The 14335-nt window shown below is 44.6% G+C and overlaps 3 protein-coding genes across 4 annotated transcripts; 2 read left to right on the forward strand and 1 right to left on the reverse strand.

Moving 5' to 3' along the window:
- Positions 1-1628: 1628 nt before the first annotated feature.
- Positions 1629-3628, reverse strand: LOC103998926 (myb-related protein 308). Of its 2 annotated transcripts, XM_009420556.3 has the most exons (3): positions 3093-3628; positions 2337-2939; positions 1629-2267 (listed from the first exon to the last, which is right to left on the reverse strand). In XM_009420556.3, exons 2-3 carry the CDS (start codon positions 2597-2599, stop codon positions 1805-1807), a joined length of 726 nt encoding a protein of 241 aa, XP_009418831.2. In that variant the 5' UTR covers positions 2600-2939; positions 3093-3628; the 3' UTR covers positions 1629-1804. The 2 variants fall into 2 exon arrangements, with proteins under 2 accessions (XP_009418831.2, XP_064991286.1); XM_065135214.1 differs by having other exon boundaries at positions 2337-3628.
- A 1531-nt stretch (positions 3629-5159) lies between these two features.
- Positions 5160-7164, forward strand: LOC135629033 (protein POLLENLESS 3-LIKE 2-like). The gene is made up of 4 exons (XM_065136141.1): positions 5160-5443; positions 5526-5738; positions 5829-5984; positions 6061-7164. The coding sequence occupies exons 1-4, from the start codon at positions 5273-5275 to the stop codon at positions 6895-6897; spliced, it is 1377 nt and encodes a 458-aa protein (XP_064992213.1). The 5' UTR covers positions 5160-5272; the 3' UTR covers positions 6898-7164.
- Positions 7165-10009: 2845 nt separating this feature from the next.
- Positions 10010-14320, forward strand: LOC135629351 (protein ALTERED PHOSPHATE STARVATION RESPONSE 1-like). The gene is made up of 4 exons (XM_065136579.1): positions 10010-11089; positions 11199-11419; positions 11809-12032; positions 13361-14320. The coding sequence occupies exons 1-4, from the start codon at positions 10393-10395 to the stop codon at positions 14088-14090; spliced, it is 1872 nt and encodes a 623-aa protein (XP_064992651.1). The 5' UTR covers positions 10010-10392; the 3' UTR covers positions 14091-14320.
- The last annotated feature ends 15 nt before the right edge of the window (positions 14321-14335 follow it).

The raw sequence follows: 14335 nt of genomic DNA on the forward strand, positions 1-14335 counted from the left end.
TCTAATGTAAAACAATCCTAACCATTTTAACTGGGTTTATAGGTAAGCTATAGCTCTACCTACTTCACCTCATCTTTCATCGAGAGAGTTTCTCTTATTGGCTTTGACCTCGGTTGGTCGAAAGGCTAGTAGGTATGTACACATTTGGCACTATCTTGACACCGCTAGCGTCACTGCATTCAAATATGGTCCACTTTATGAGAATGGAAGTTGGAACCAAACATTGATCATTACATTCTACCAAATCAATTTGCTCAACTCTATCACTTATGATTTCTCACTGCCTTGTTATTTAATTTTCCTTTTCCTTTTCTTTTGTTAGTGAAGTGAGAGAAGCACAAAAGATGCCACAGCAGCAACACAATAACATCACAGTGGCCTCATAGTTGTCTAAGATAAGCAAATGCATGCCCTTTCCTATTGCTATATATTTGCTGAGAATTGAAGGAATTCAAGTCTGAATGATACTTAGATTAGGGTTATCAAGAATGAATAGTTGGACACCAACACAATGAAAAATCCCAAGTCCAAAATATATTGTGAGTCAATTTATTTTATATATCTCTCAACGTTATGAGATCTTTTTGTCGGCTAGCCTTCACATATCAAATTATTCATAATAATATTTTTGAACAAAAAAATATTTATTTCGAGTATGTTGGTTTATTTTATAATCATCATAAAAATTTGAATTTTGATCTCGGATCAGCTCATCATTCTTATTATTTTTCTTTTCTGAGTTAAAACTCAAAATTTATTTATTTAGATCGATACGAATTAAAGAATTAAAAGGTTATCTTGCGTGATCATCGAATACTAGTCGAACAAAATCGGACTTCAATTTTAATTTTAATTTTCTCTTACTAACGTGGAATTGTTCTTTACCTCATCTTAAAATTGATTCTAACAATATTTGGCAAAATGGCTCCTATACTTGTGAAATATGCAAGAAAAATCTTCATTAATGATATCATTCGAGACAGACCAACGTCGCTTCCTTTAAGCATACCTAACATACCGAAAAGCATGAGTGATGGAAAAGGACTCTCATCTTTTATTCTACCTCAAAAGCAAAGCCTCCGTAAGTTGGCATCTCATTATTGCATTGAGGGAGAAGGGCTGTCTCGACATGAACATCCCACTGGGAATTCCTAGTCGTCTTCTTCAACAAGAAGAAAGAGAGAGAATTCGATGAATCATTGGTCCTGGTAATATTGCAATGCCAACCCCCCCCCACCCCCACATGTTCATAACTCCAGATAAGAACTTGTTGACCCGATGGAACAACCAAATGACAGGAGATCCTCATCACCAACCTCTCTCATTCATGGTGTCATCCTCTCCAGGCCCATCATGACCCCAGGCATCAAGGAGGAAGACAGAGACAGCACATGTTGCCTGGTGAATCCATCACAGATTAATGGCTTAACAGGTTAATTATCTATCTCACATGGATTCTTAGATTGATTGGTTCCAATTATGAGATGGGTTAATAGTACACAGCACTTTACAGAAAGCCTCACCCCACTGCAGACCAAATCTATTATCAGATCCTACTTTATACGCTTGTTGATCTCATATCTCAAGAAACGAAAGGTAGGATCTTTGGAAAGAGCCTAAAACAAGAGTTGAGATGCCAATATATAATAGCTTCATTCATCGACAAAGAGATGACAGGCATCCACGACAATGCCACCATGGTAGAAACCTGCCTAGTATACCTGTAGATATACATGCGCGCGCGCAGACACACACACACCAAGAAATGGAGGATTCTTTGAGTACATTCTCTTCTCTGGGAGTTCTATGGGTTTCTGTAGTCCAGCATTCCAGTGCTGAGGCCAATGAGGTCTCTGCACTTGCACTCCTTGTGGCGCTTCGGCGACCCCACGGCAGCGCCGCAGCTAAAGCACAGGCTTTGCGGTTGCTCTCCCCCTCCATCAACGGGCTCTAAAGGTTGTTGCTGTTGGGAAGGAGGGCTTATACATAGCTCCAGATTGAGGTCCAGCCACTTGGGCTGCCGCTGCTGCCACGCCGACGACTCCTCGCTGCTACTGATCTTGTCCAACTCCTGGTCTGGTCCGAAGCCAATCGCAGCAGCCTTCCTCTCGAAATGGGTGGCTGTATCGGAACCATGGCCGTTGATCGGGCGGTGAGTGACGGGATCCACTCCCCTGCTCAGCAGCTTCCTCCTGATGTGGGTGTTCCAGTAGTTCTTGATCTCGTTGTCCGTCCTCCCGGGAAGCCGCGCAGCGATCAGTGACCACCTGCAGTCGACACGAGGAAGGCGTTCAGGTGGTATTCTCGCGTGGAGGACGTGGCGGGAGGAGGCTTACTTGTTGCCGAGGAGGCTGTGGAGCTTGATGATGAGCTCGTCCTCCTCCTCCGTGAAGTTGCCGCGCTTGAGGTCGGGGCGGAGGTAGTTGATCCAGCGGAGTCGGCAGCTCTTGCCGCAGCGGAGGAGGCCGGCGGCCTTGGGCAGCGAGCGCCAGCACCCCTCCCCGTGAGCGCGGATGTAGGCGATGAGCCGGTCGTCCTCCTCCTTGGTCCACGCCCCCTTGTTGGTGTGCGCTTTCTCGCAGCACGGGGACCTCCCCATCAATGGCTATCTCACTAAGCTCCGCCTTTGCCGTAAATCTCTCTATCCATTTACATATCTTATCCTCTCGGAGAAGAAGGATATGGAGATTTATAAGCATTTGACTGCCGTGGACGGTCTTCTAGAGGCAAAGTTGGTGAGGAAAAGGTTGGATGATTGGGAAAGAAGCGGGGGAGAGGAATTGGACGGCATGGTAGGCCTCCTCCTCACGAGCCATGATGACATCACTCCCGTGCAGTTACCAGCTTCAAAAGGCACCCACCCCATCATTGCTTGCTGCCCGTGGCCGCCCCCAAAAGGTCGGTAGGTGTAAAGGCAGCAGAAGCCCACAGTGGATGTCCTGTGCGTGAGAGAGAAAGAGAGAGAGAGAGAGATAGAGTCACCCTTTGCTTCAAGAATCTACAGCCTTAACAACTCAGCTCAGTTGCAATGATGTACAGTTGATGATGAGACTATTAGGGGGGGAGGGAGGGACGGTGTGAGGGCCACCCACCAGATTCCATGTGCAACATATGGCTCGCATCACAGCAATTTGGCTTGGTTGGTCGCCCAATAGTGGCAGCAGTATTATGTTGAGACGAACTTAGTGTGAGCTATGCGTTTCTTTCTAACCTGATTAGATGTCAGTGGAGTTGAGTCGCAGGAAGAAGGAGACACGATGCAGGTAATGGCACACATCAGACAGACTGGGGATGGCTAACTTTAGGGGGGATATTTTGGTGTGTGTCATTGGCATTAGGTAGAAGCTTGTCTTGGAATTCTCTCTTCCTCCTTTCCCCCCACAGGGACTGTTGCCTGCCTACTGTTGGCCACCATCTCTTTCTTCATCACGGGGGAGGGAGAGAAAGAAGGGGAGGTGTGGCGGTGGTGGAGGTGGAGGTGGAGGTGGTGGGTAAAGAGAGCTTAGAATGATTTGGTTCACCATTCACTTTCCCTGCCCCCATGGCCTCGTGGTGCAAGTCTTGGTTGCAAGCAAGTGGGAGTGGAGTTAGGAAGGGCGTGAGGGTGTGGGTGGATTTGCCCTTCCCCTCTCTCTCTCTCTCTCTTTCTTTCTCTCTCTCATCGTTATCTGGAGTGTCTCAGGAGAGGTTTCCCCACCACACATGGGCTCGTAGTTATCCACCACATCGCCTTCCAGCCTCCATGATCGCCTGCAGATAGCTCCAACTCCGAGCTCACGGATAAGGATGGCAATGGACGTGCCAAGAAAGACAAAATGTCCATGACCCGAGGTGGCATCAACGTCTCCGTGAAGCCCTTCCATTGCATTCTTCGGTGCAACCTGAAAAGTTCTTTTTCCTGTTGACAATATGCAGAGTTTAAGTAAATAGTGAGACTGGTGACTACGTAGTATATTAACAGAGAAACTGATGCTGATACGTTGGAGTAGGTTTGGTTCGATCTCAATTTAAATTTAACGTAGATTTAATTGGTTTTGTTTAAATCGATACTCTACAAATAAATATCTTAGCAAATATTTGATAGTTAACATAAATTATAAATACAGACTTCATAAGTTTTGAATAATCATATGATAAAATATTTAAGATGATCGTAGCTTCAAAAAACTATACATAATATTCAAAAAACTCATTGAGCTATGTGTCACCTAGGTAGCTTCAGAGTATCGTACTGATTGACACTTTATATCAATTTATAGAGTTAAAAAATTTTAAAAATGATTGCTTAGACATTTTATTTTTGAATAATTTTATCTTTACGTGACAACTATACATAATATGCATTTATAAGATTAAGATGATCATAAAAATCAATTAAAATAAGATTGCATCTTATTTATAAATTTGTTTGTGATAGTATGATTTTAGTTTCAATTCAGTTTGAAAATGTTAAATTATTAATCAAATTCGATTTTGATTTAGATTTAGATTGAACCATGCTCATATCTATGTAGGAGGAGATTGCATAGATGTCAAAACACCTGCTCCTCAAAACTATTATCATAAAGTCTCAACTATTTAGAATTATTTATATGAATCTTCTTTTATATAATGTACAAAATCCAAGAAGAACAAAAAAAAAAAAAAAAGCAGTACATTGTGTGGCATAAAAAATTATTTTGTTGTGGATGTGAGACCATCCTAGATTTAACTAATATATGTTTTAAAATAAAGATGAACACCTAATAAATCACCATAATTATCATTTACCTAATAATTGTTTTCCAAATAAAGATGAAGACCCAATATTTAGCTGGAATATCTAATAAATCATCATAGATTTACCTAATATTTTTTCCACACCAATAACCCAATTCGATGTATTTTGCTTTATCCTACTTCATTATTAACCCAACCCTTGCAATCCTTAACAATCTCTTCGTGTTTCTCAGCAATGGAGGGCTGTCGCGATCGTGTCCGCGTGTCGGCTGATTCGGTCACATCACCCCTGATGGCTTTCGAGGGTGATTCGGCCATAATAACAACCGGCGACCATTAATTAATTCTCGTTTCCAACCCAGTGTTTACCCTCCAACGGCTATATTTCAAACGGCTATCTCGAGCAACGGTCGACTAAGCGCCCCAAATAACACCACACTTCCTCTTCGTCTCCAACGCCAAACTCTCTCCCCTTAACCCACCGATCGAAGCAAGCACGCTTCTTCTTCCTCTGATCCTCATCGACATTGTTGTGGTCAAGAAGAAGAGGAAGATGATGCACGAGGCATGGAATGCTAATGCGGCTCTCACCTGCATCACGCAATCCAAGTCAGCCCCATGCTCGCCCATCAAACCCATCATAAGTAGTCGGTCCGATCCCTTCCATGTCGCCCACAAGGTCCCCGTCGGCGACACCCCTTACGTCAGAGCCAAGCGGGTTCAGGTGAGTTCGCCTTTAGTAGAGATCGATCGGTCTCTTCTCCCCCTGTTAGTTCCCTGCTCATCTCTTGCGCTGGATCCGTCAGCTGGTCGATAAGGACCCCGAGAAGGCGATCGCGCTGTTCTGGGCGGCCATCAACGCCGGCGACCGCGTCGACAGCGCCCTCAAGGACATGGCCATCGTCATGAAGCAGCAGAACCGGGCGGAGGAGGCGATCGAGGCGATCAGGTCGCTGCGGAGCAGGTGCTCGGACCAGGCTCAGGAGTCCCTCGATAACATCCTGTTGGACTTGTACAAGGTCACACCTCGGACTCCTCTTGAATTCCCATTTCCTTGTCTGGGATCGAATGAGCAGACTAAATTGGGTTGTCGATGACGCTTTCGGCAGAGGTGTGGGAGACTGGACGATCAAATTTCTCTCTTGAGGCGAAAGTTGCAGCTCATCCAACAGGGGCTCGCCTTCAATGGGAAGCGCACTAAGACTGCCCGATCGCAGGGGAGGAAGTTCCAAGTCACGGTGGAGCAAGAAGCGACGAGGCTTCTGGTGAGCACTCATCTCTTTCGTCCATGGAGAAGACGAGAGGCACATACTGACGCAGTGCGATGTGTGGTGGCTGCAGGGGAACTTGGGCTGGGCTCTGATGCAGAAGGACAACTTCGTGGAAGCCGAGGCTGCCTACCGGAGAGCGCTCGTCATCGGCCCCGACAACAACAAGATGTGCAACCTCGGCATCTGCTTGATGAAGCAAGGGCGCATCGCGGAGGCCAAAGAGACGCTGAAGCGGGTGAGACCCGCGGTGGTCGACAGCGTACGGGGAGCGGACTCGCACCTCAAGGCCTTCGAAAGAGCGCAGGAGATGCTCCGTGACCTCGAAGCCAAACTCTCGGGCTACAGCGGCCACGGCCGATTCGATCAGAATTGGCTCTTCGAGGCCTTCACGGGTTCCGCTTCCATATGGCAGCCGCAGCCGTGCGTCGATTACCTGATGCTACCGCCGCCGCCTCGAGACCAATTTTCCGACGAGAACGTCGACAGCCTGAACAGGACGAGCAGCAACATAAAACCGGAGCTCACGTCGGGCAATGCACTCAACATCGACGCGCCGCCATTTTTTTCTTCGAAGCTGATGAAAGACCATGATCCTCTGGGAAATCTGAAGAGGACAAGGTCAGGGCAGGCGCCGGAGAAGGCTTCACAGGCCAAGGTCGCCGCAGAGGGAGAAATGAGTGGTAGAAGCTGTACCTCGGTGGAGGAGACGGTGGATAAGTGGCCGGAGTTGCCGGACAACAACGCATTCGACGAGGCGATCGTGGCTGCAGTTTTGGCTCCTGTTCTTGCAGATGAGAAAGCAGATGCTAACAACAGCAAGAGTAGTCCAGCTTTGTGTGAGGGGAAGATGGGGAAGAGGCTTAAGATCTTTCAGGACATAACTCAGGCGATGAACTCACCCAAGTAACAACAGATATCATCGTTCATAAGCATTCGAGCTTTGTTGGTATCAGTAGGGAATGGGAAGGAGATGAGCTTGTTCTCCTTGGCTTCCAGAGGTACGTCTTGCTTGCTTTTGCAGTAGCAGTAGATCGCATTCTAATCTAACAGTGTTGTAATCTGATGATGGTTCCGAAGTTGGCATGGCAACTAATAACAATTCTTTATTTGTCATTCATCGATGTCTTCTTCTTAACTTTAAAAGTCTCGAGATTTCTCATGTGTTTTCTTCTCATGTCTTGTTGTGTGCATCATCTGATCTGATGGCAAAAGTCAAAAAGCACAACAGCTAAAAAAGGCTTTCTTTTTCTTGTTTCCAAAAGAGAAAGTAATATCTATATATGTGATTAAAATCCATCAACCTGTGAACGAGGAGGAATATGACACCAAACCAAAACTAGCATCACATGAGCAAATCATACGGACTAAGTAGCTGATGTTATACGTAGTAGACACGGTTTCTTGTCAGTAAGTAACAACGGATGAAGAAGAATGAAGAGATTAGGTGCTGTTCTCTGCAGCTGTAGCAGTGTTTTCCCAACTCTAAATAGCATCATAATGCTTGCTTATTTATGTAAATAAAAAGTGACGGGGCATATTCTAGTACTGCCCATGTGACAAACAGTTAACAGTCACCCTATAGTTGATGTGACACCTCGAAACTGATACCACACCATGCAGAATCGTGCAAGTCGACTCGCATAGCGGAGCGTACAGGTCAATCGTTTACGACATCGATGGCCATTAACGAATCATCAACCCTCAACTATAGATATAAAAACTAACTCCCTGACCAGTGCCAAGGGATCGAACCTCAAACAAACACTCACAATATCCTCAACTCCTTATTGACATAAGTTTCGGAGGGATTGAGTTGAGAATCCCCCCTCTTAATTTTGCAGAAGTTCGACACGAAAGAGCCCAACATAGAAGAGTTGACCCAATTTATGGTGCTCCGATCCAACCTGGCACCGATCCCCTCCTCTCAAGAAACCACGTGAACGATATTATATTCTTGGGATCGAACCAAGCCATGTTGACTCCACGACGTAAAGTTACACGATAAAAAGTATTTGAATTTTCTTTGCATTAGATCAGTAAAAATAGCCCAACATAGAAGAGTCGACCCTTTGCTCTACCTCGAGTTGACCCAATTTATGGTGCTCCGACCCAATCTAGCACAGACCCCCTCCTCTCAAGAAATCACATGGACGATCTTGTATTCTTGGGATCGAACCGAGCCATGCTGACTTCACGACGTAAAGTTATACAATAAAAAGCATTTGAATTTTCTTTGCATTAGACCAGTAAAAATAGCACAATGATTTCCATATTCTGCTGTGCCATTTCTTTGAGAAACCAAATGGAAAAAGAAAAAAAATAAGGATTGATGGTACTAATGTTTATTTGGTCTCACATCTGATGTGAGAGAAAAAAAACAGGTTTCTGAACCCCTAAAGTGTTCTTCACTTCAGTTGTCACGAAAAGTCCCAGCCATCCTGCGTGTCTTATCTTTTTGCAGGAAACTCATACTGCATAAATTATCCACCACGGATCACTTGGCATATGATCCCAACACCTTTATGATAGTGTTAATCACTTGTTTTTTGAGTGCTCCTTCAGTTCTGTAGTGTGATCACTTATTAGATGTACGCTGAACATTCACTTTTAACACATGGATTCACTAGCTCAAGGAAGGAAGTGATCTCAACAAATAAAGCATGATGCTGTGACCCTGAGAGTCTTGATTGTATATATAACTTCGATTATATTCCTTCTTTCATATCTAAGGGTTAATAGAATAGTCTCCTCCGTTACAAGATTAACACATATGGATGGCTCTTTTCATAAACCATCACAGGTGGGTGGTGGGTTGAGATTTCTGTTTCGTGATTCTAATAACATGTATCAAATTTAATCATCAAAATATATTCTATACATCTAAAATATTGGTTTCGTGATAATGTCTCAGACCCACCTAGCAAAAAGTCGAGGATTCAAAATTTCATTTAATAATTTTATATTTAAACATTTATATGATGATAATAATGATGTACCAAACTCACTTACCAAAGAATCAAATATTGAATGATCGAAATATTAAATATTAAATATATATATATATTAAATATTAATTAATTTAATTAATAAAAAATTATCTGAATGCATAATTTCAAATTAAACCAAGTTGACAGCATGTAGAAAAATGCAAGACATGTATATTTTAGGTATTCATATCGTTTTAAGTAAAATGATGGAATTTCTGCAACAAGCAACAATAGATGCATTATTGGAATTTAAAAGAAAAATCTTTTTTTTTTAAATCCTGTCTTAATGCTCATATAAAAATTTGTAATATAATTTATCCAAAAAAAAAAAAAGGTTCAACTAGTTGGTTTTTATGTGTCTCTCTATTGAATGAATAAATATGTCATCCAACTCGATTAAATCGACTCCTTATACTCAAAGAAAGAAGAGGAGGAGATGGAGGAAAGAAAAAATTTAAATTAAAAAAATAATTAAAACAGGAGGATAAAGTTAAGATTCACAATGAAGAATTTAATACAAGTGCACCTTCAGATAATGAGTGGAGATTCTTCTAAGTAAATATCCTAAATTTATATATATAATACATGTCATCGTATCATCCAACCATATATATTTCTTTGAGTAGTATTTCCTATTTTGCAAATATTAATTTATTGGTTTATTATAATATTTTTTCCAAAATTACTTCATGCTCAAAAAAGGCCATGTCCCAAGCTAAATGTTGAATTACCAATATTGCACCTCCACAGCGGCCGAGAATAACGAAACGCCCAGCTCTTCTTCTTCTTCAGCACACAAACATTGGACGAATCAAATGACACGACTACCCCTACGATTCACCCCTTTCTCCGCATCGATCGGCCGAAAAGAAAGCCTTTTACCGTTTGGCAGTCATTTAACGGTCCCAGAAATAGAAAGCGCATGACGCAGGGGCAGTGTGGTAAAATGGACTTCATGCACACTGCCCAAGACTCCAATGTCCCTCTCATCTCCCGACGACTGCTCTGTTTCCTCCGTGCCTCCATTTCTCTCAAGCGGAAGAGAGAGACGAAAAGAACCTGATGAGGCTTGGAGTGTTGCTCACAGTTCTTCTTCTATCAAGGCAAGCGACGGAGCTCTGCGCGCCTTCTTCCTGCTGCAAGAACGCTGTACAAAATCTAGACTTAAGGCTTTTGCATTGATACGCTTCGGTCGCCATGAACAGTTCCTTCAGGGAGTGGATATTTGCTTGAGAAGAGCAAGGATGGAAGCAAGTGGAAGAAGAAAGCGGTAGATTTTCTCACAGAGGGGAAAAAAGGAGCCGCCTTTGTGCTCCAATGGCCGGAAAAGAGATTTAGGGTAGGTCGAAGAAGAAGCACAAGTGGGGGAAAAGGAGTCGTCTTTCCTCTTGGAACAGCCTTACACGAAGGAGAAGATGGGTTGTTGGCATTCCAGGGTCGAGAGGCAGGAGGCGGTGTCGCGGTGCAAAGCCCGGCGGCGATACATGAAGCAGCTCGTGCGGGGGCGGCGAGCCTTCGCCGCCGCCCATTCCCTTTACCTTCGCTCTCTTCGCGCCACCGGCGCCGCTCTCCTCCAGTTCGCCAACGCCGAGACCCACCTCCACCACCAGCTCCCTCCCATCCCGTCCACTTCCTCCTCACTGCCACCCCCACCCTCCCCTCCTCCTCCTCGTCCTCCGCAGCCGCCGCCTTCGACTTCATCGCATCCCCCGGTGAGCCCGAGTTCCGACAACTGGACCTCCTCGGTCACCGCCTCTCCGATCCTCCCCCCACCACCGCCTCCACCACCCTCAAGCTGGGATTTTTGGGACCCCTTTGTCCCGTCCTCTTCCCGGTCGGCCACCGAGGAGGAGTGGGAAGAGGTTACCACCACCGTTTCGGAAGTCACCACGGCGCCCGCAGTGGGGCCGCCACCGTCGGTGGTCAGCGGCTACTCCAAGGATTCAACCAGTGAGCTAGCCATGGTGGTTGTCCCGAGAGGCAAAAAGGATCTCTCCGAGATAGTCAAGGAGCTCGACGACTACTTCCTCAAGGCGGCTGAGGCCGGAAGCCGGGTTTCATTCATCTTAGAAGCTCCACTCTGTGACCTATCTTCCAACCAAGACCTTGCAGGTAATCTCCATGAGTTCTTTCTACACCTAGTTCTCACAGATCGGTCAATTGTTCTGCAAATTTTGTTGTCCGTAATCGACTGGATTTTGGTGCTCCGCCTACGATGTAGGTAAAATGCACGCTTATGGCAAGAATTTGAGACACTTGCATTGGTCATGGAGATCCAACTCGAAGGCTACTGGTGGTTTCACTAGGTTTGGGAGGTGCAGGGAGGAGATGGGGAGGGGAAATGGAAGTGGAGATGGAGGAGTTGGAAGTGGTCACATGAGTCATACCTCCACCATGGAGAAGCTCTATGCTTGGGAGAAGAAGCTCTATCTTGAGGTTAAGGTACAGTGGCCATCTGAAAGTTGTTGTTTTACTCAAACATTTCCTTTGCTCTCTCACAGGACATTCTCTTCTTCACTTCTTGTCCTTAATTCTGTCAGTGCTGCAGCCTGTGATTCCCAGACAAATAAAAAAACATATGTTAGTTCGAATCTTAGACACAATAATATGCTTATTACATTACAACACATACCATTTGTATAGTTTTGATGATTAATTAGCTTATTTTATTGTTGGCAAATACATTGGTAGCTCCAAAAATAACAGAACTAGACAGAAAAAGACCACATGGAATGTTTGTCATGTTGTTTATGGTGAAAGCTTCTGCTTAAAAGGTCATGCTCTGTTTGCATGAATCATGTGCCTGTTTGGTGTTTGTTATTCTATCACAGAATGCTGAGATGATCAGAGAGGAGCATGAGAAGAGGATGAGCCTACTGAGGAAGCAAGAGGCCAAAGGCATGGACTATGTGAAGGTGGTGAAGAACAAGATGGAGATTGAGAGACTGGAATCCAAGATGATGGTAGCCACTCAGGCCATAGAGACCACTACCTCTGCAATCATTAAGCTGAGGGAGTCTGAGCTCTCCCCTCAGCTTCTTGAACTGGTTACTGGGTTAGTCTCTCTCTCTCTCTCTCTCTCTCTCTCTCTCTCTCTCTCTCTCTCATCTATCTATCTATCTATCTGGCACTAAGACAGGAAAAAGGTTGAAGGGGTCACATGTTTGCCATTTCTACTCAAAAGCCATCATGCATTTGCTTGGTCGTGTGGTCCTGCTGATACAGTGAGTTCTGTCAGATATTCCAAACAAGGCTAAACTAAGGGTAGTACATTTCACCCTTCCTTGACACTGCCCCACCTTCTTAACCTTTGAAAGTTTTTTACAAGACTCATCCGGTCCTGCAACTTCAAGAGTAAATAAGAAATTAGTAGGGTGGAAATATGAATTCCTAGAGAGAAGATTTTCCTACCAGCACCAGCACACTACTACTATTTAGAAGAGGAACATCAAATTTTTGCAGAACAGAAAAAATAAAAAGAAAATTAAACTTTTCTAATCCTGCTTTGAGCTCATGAAGTGGTGATCATGTACGTATGTGCATTAGGTAGTTATCAGCACATTAAACTATTCTACCAGAAAGGCATCTGACTTCTGCAAGAACTTCTTATCATGTTTCAAAAATTCAAATCTTGATAGTTGCATCTCTGTTTCATCTTTCTTAAATGCACTGAACTGGTGACAATGATATGGTGTTTTATGGTAGAAAAGAGTCTTTTAGATTACAAAAATGTTGGGACCTTAAGGTTCTCTATTGTTTGTTTTGTATTTCTATTCTGTTGGTGGAAATGATGGCATTATCCTTCCCTATAAACTTGATTTCAAAAGCTTAGGACCAATCAACATTTCTACATGAATAAAATATCTATAAACCTAGCAGGTAAATGCTAAAAGTGGCTTTGGGACATCAACTCACTACTAAATGATGCAGATTATTGCTTTTATATATATATATATATATATATATATATATATATATATAATCAATATTTCAGAACAGTGACCTACATAGTGTTTTTTTTAAGAACATTGCAACGAGGTTGTGTTAGCTATTTATTAATGTACATGGAAGATCTAGGCATGTTTGGAAGTCTAAAAATGTCTTGGTACTCTTTACCTGTTTTGGCTTGAGATGTCTCGTTGTAATCCCAGTATTTCGTTCTAGCCGCATTTCCTTCAGCAAGTAAAGCATCCATTAGTATCCAATGATACATATATATTTGAATTGGCTTAACCGTGAATATGAATCTATAGATAAACAACATGATAGGATTATGAAATTGGTAATGCTCTTACCATCAGAATGAAGTATTCTACCATGAGGGTCACTCTGCTGCATTCTCTCTCTTGTCACTGTCCAACAATGTTGTCTTGTGAGATGCAGATTGATGGGCATGTGGAGGAGCATGTATGAGTGCCATCAGGTCCAGACGCACATCGTTCAGCAACTGGAGTACCTCAACTGCGCACTGAGCACTCGTCCCACGAGCGACATGCACCGGCAGGCGGCGCTGCAGCTTGAGTCGGAGGTGGAGAATTGGCATGTCGCCTTCTGCCGCCTTGTCGACTCCCATAGAGTCTACGTCCATGCTCTCACCGGCTGGCTCCGCCTCTCCCTCTTCTACCACCACCACCACCACCACGGTCGCACCACCCCGGACATCCACCCTCTGTGCGAGGAGTGGCAGCTCGCCCTGGATCGAGTTCCTGACAGAGTAGCCTCGGAGGGGATCAAAAGCTTCCTGACCGTGGTCCGCGCCGTAGTCGTTCAGCAGACCGAGGAGCAGAAGCAGAAGAAGAGGTCGGAAGCGGCGTTCAAGGAGCTGGAGAAGAGGGTGGAACAGCTCAGTTCACTGGAGCGCAAGCGCGGCTCCTTGGAGGCGGAGAAGCGCGCGGAGGTGGAGGCTCTGAAGGCGAAGGCGGAGGAAGAGAGGAGCAAGTACGAGAAGAGCGCCGGGGTGACGAGGGCGATGACGCTGAACAATCTGCAGACGGGGCTTCCCCATGTGTTCCAAGCAATGACGGGTTTCTCGGGTGTGTGCATGCAGGCCTTCGAGTCGGTGTATCGCGTGCTCGATCCCAAGAGGCTGCTGCTGCTGCCTTTGGGAAGATGAGGATGCGCCGAACTCAGTCTCGTGCGAATCGTACACCGTTGGCGGTGTTGTCCTCTCAAGGCTTTGCTGGGATACTTGTGTAGCTGTCTGTCCTTTCCGAGTCAATAGACCACTTTACCGTTTCACTGACATGCGTTAGTGTTGGCTGCTTGTCTTGTTGTTTGATCATCCACCAACAGTTTCAAATGTAAGACACGAGGAATCATACTTGCTTGTTAGTTGTCCTGTACCCAACATAGAACGGC

Source organism: Musa acuminata, chromosome BXJ3-1 (genome assembly GCF_036884655.1).
Source record: "Musa acuminata AAA Group cultivar baxijiao chromosome BXJ3-1, Cavendish_Baxijiao_AAA, whole genome shotgun sequence".
Classification (NCBI taxonomy): Eukaryota; Viridiplantae; Streptophyta; class Magnoliopsida; order Zingiberales; family Musaceae; genus Musa; species Musa acuminata.

What these genes read in the sequence shown, in the direction of transcription:
- LOC135629033 (XM_065136141.1), top strand. Translation starts at nt 5,273, where the DNA reads ATGATGCACGAGGCATGGAATGCTAATGCGGCTCTCACCTGCATCACG. An exon ending in TCAGAGCCAAGCGGGTTCAG is followed by an intron (nt 5,444 to 5,525) that starts GTGAGTTCGCCT and finishes TGGATCCGTCAG; the next exon opens with CTGGTCGATAAGGACCCCGA. An exon ending in AAGAAGCGACGAGGCTTCTG is followed by an intron (nt 5,985 to 6,060) that starts GTGAGCACTCAT and finishes TGGTGGCTGCAG; the next exon opens with GGGAACTTGGGCTGGGCTCT.
- LOC103998926 (XM_009420556.3), bottom strand. Translation starts at nt 2,599, where the DNA reads ATGGGGAGGTCCCCGTGCTGCGAGAAAGCGCACACCAACAAGGGGGCG. An exon ending in CACAGCCTCCTCGGCAACAA is followed by an intron (nt 2,268 to 2,336) that starts GTAAGCCTCCTC and finishes TGTCGACTGCAG; the next exon opens with GTGGTCACTGATCGCTGCGC.
- LOC135629351 (XM_065136579.1), top strand. Translation starts at nt 10,393, where the DNA reads ATGGGTTGTTGGCATTCCAGGGTCGAGAGGCAGGAGGCGGTGTCGCGG. An exon ending in TTCCAACCAAGACCTTGCAG is followed by an intron (nt 11,090 to 11,198) that starts GTAATCTCCATG and finishes CCTACGATGTAG; the next exon opens with GTAAAATGCACGCTTATGGC. An exon ending in AGCTCTATCTTGAGGTTAAG is followed by an intron (nt 11,420 to 11,808) that starts GTACAGTGGCCA and finishes ATTCTATCACAG; the next exon opens with AATGCTGAGATGATCAGAGA.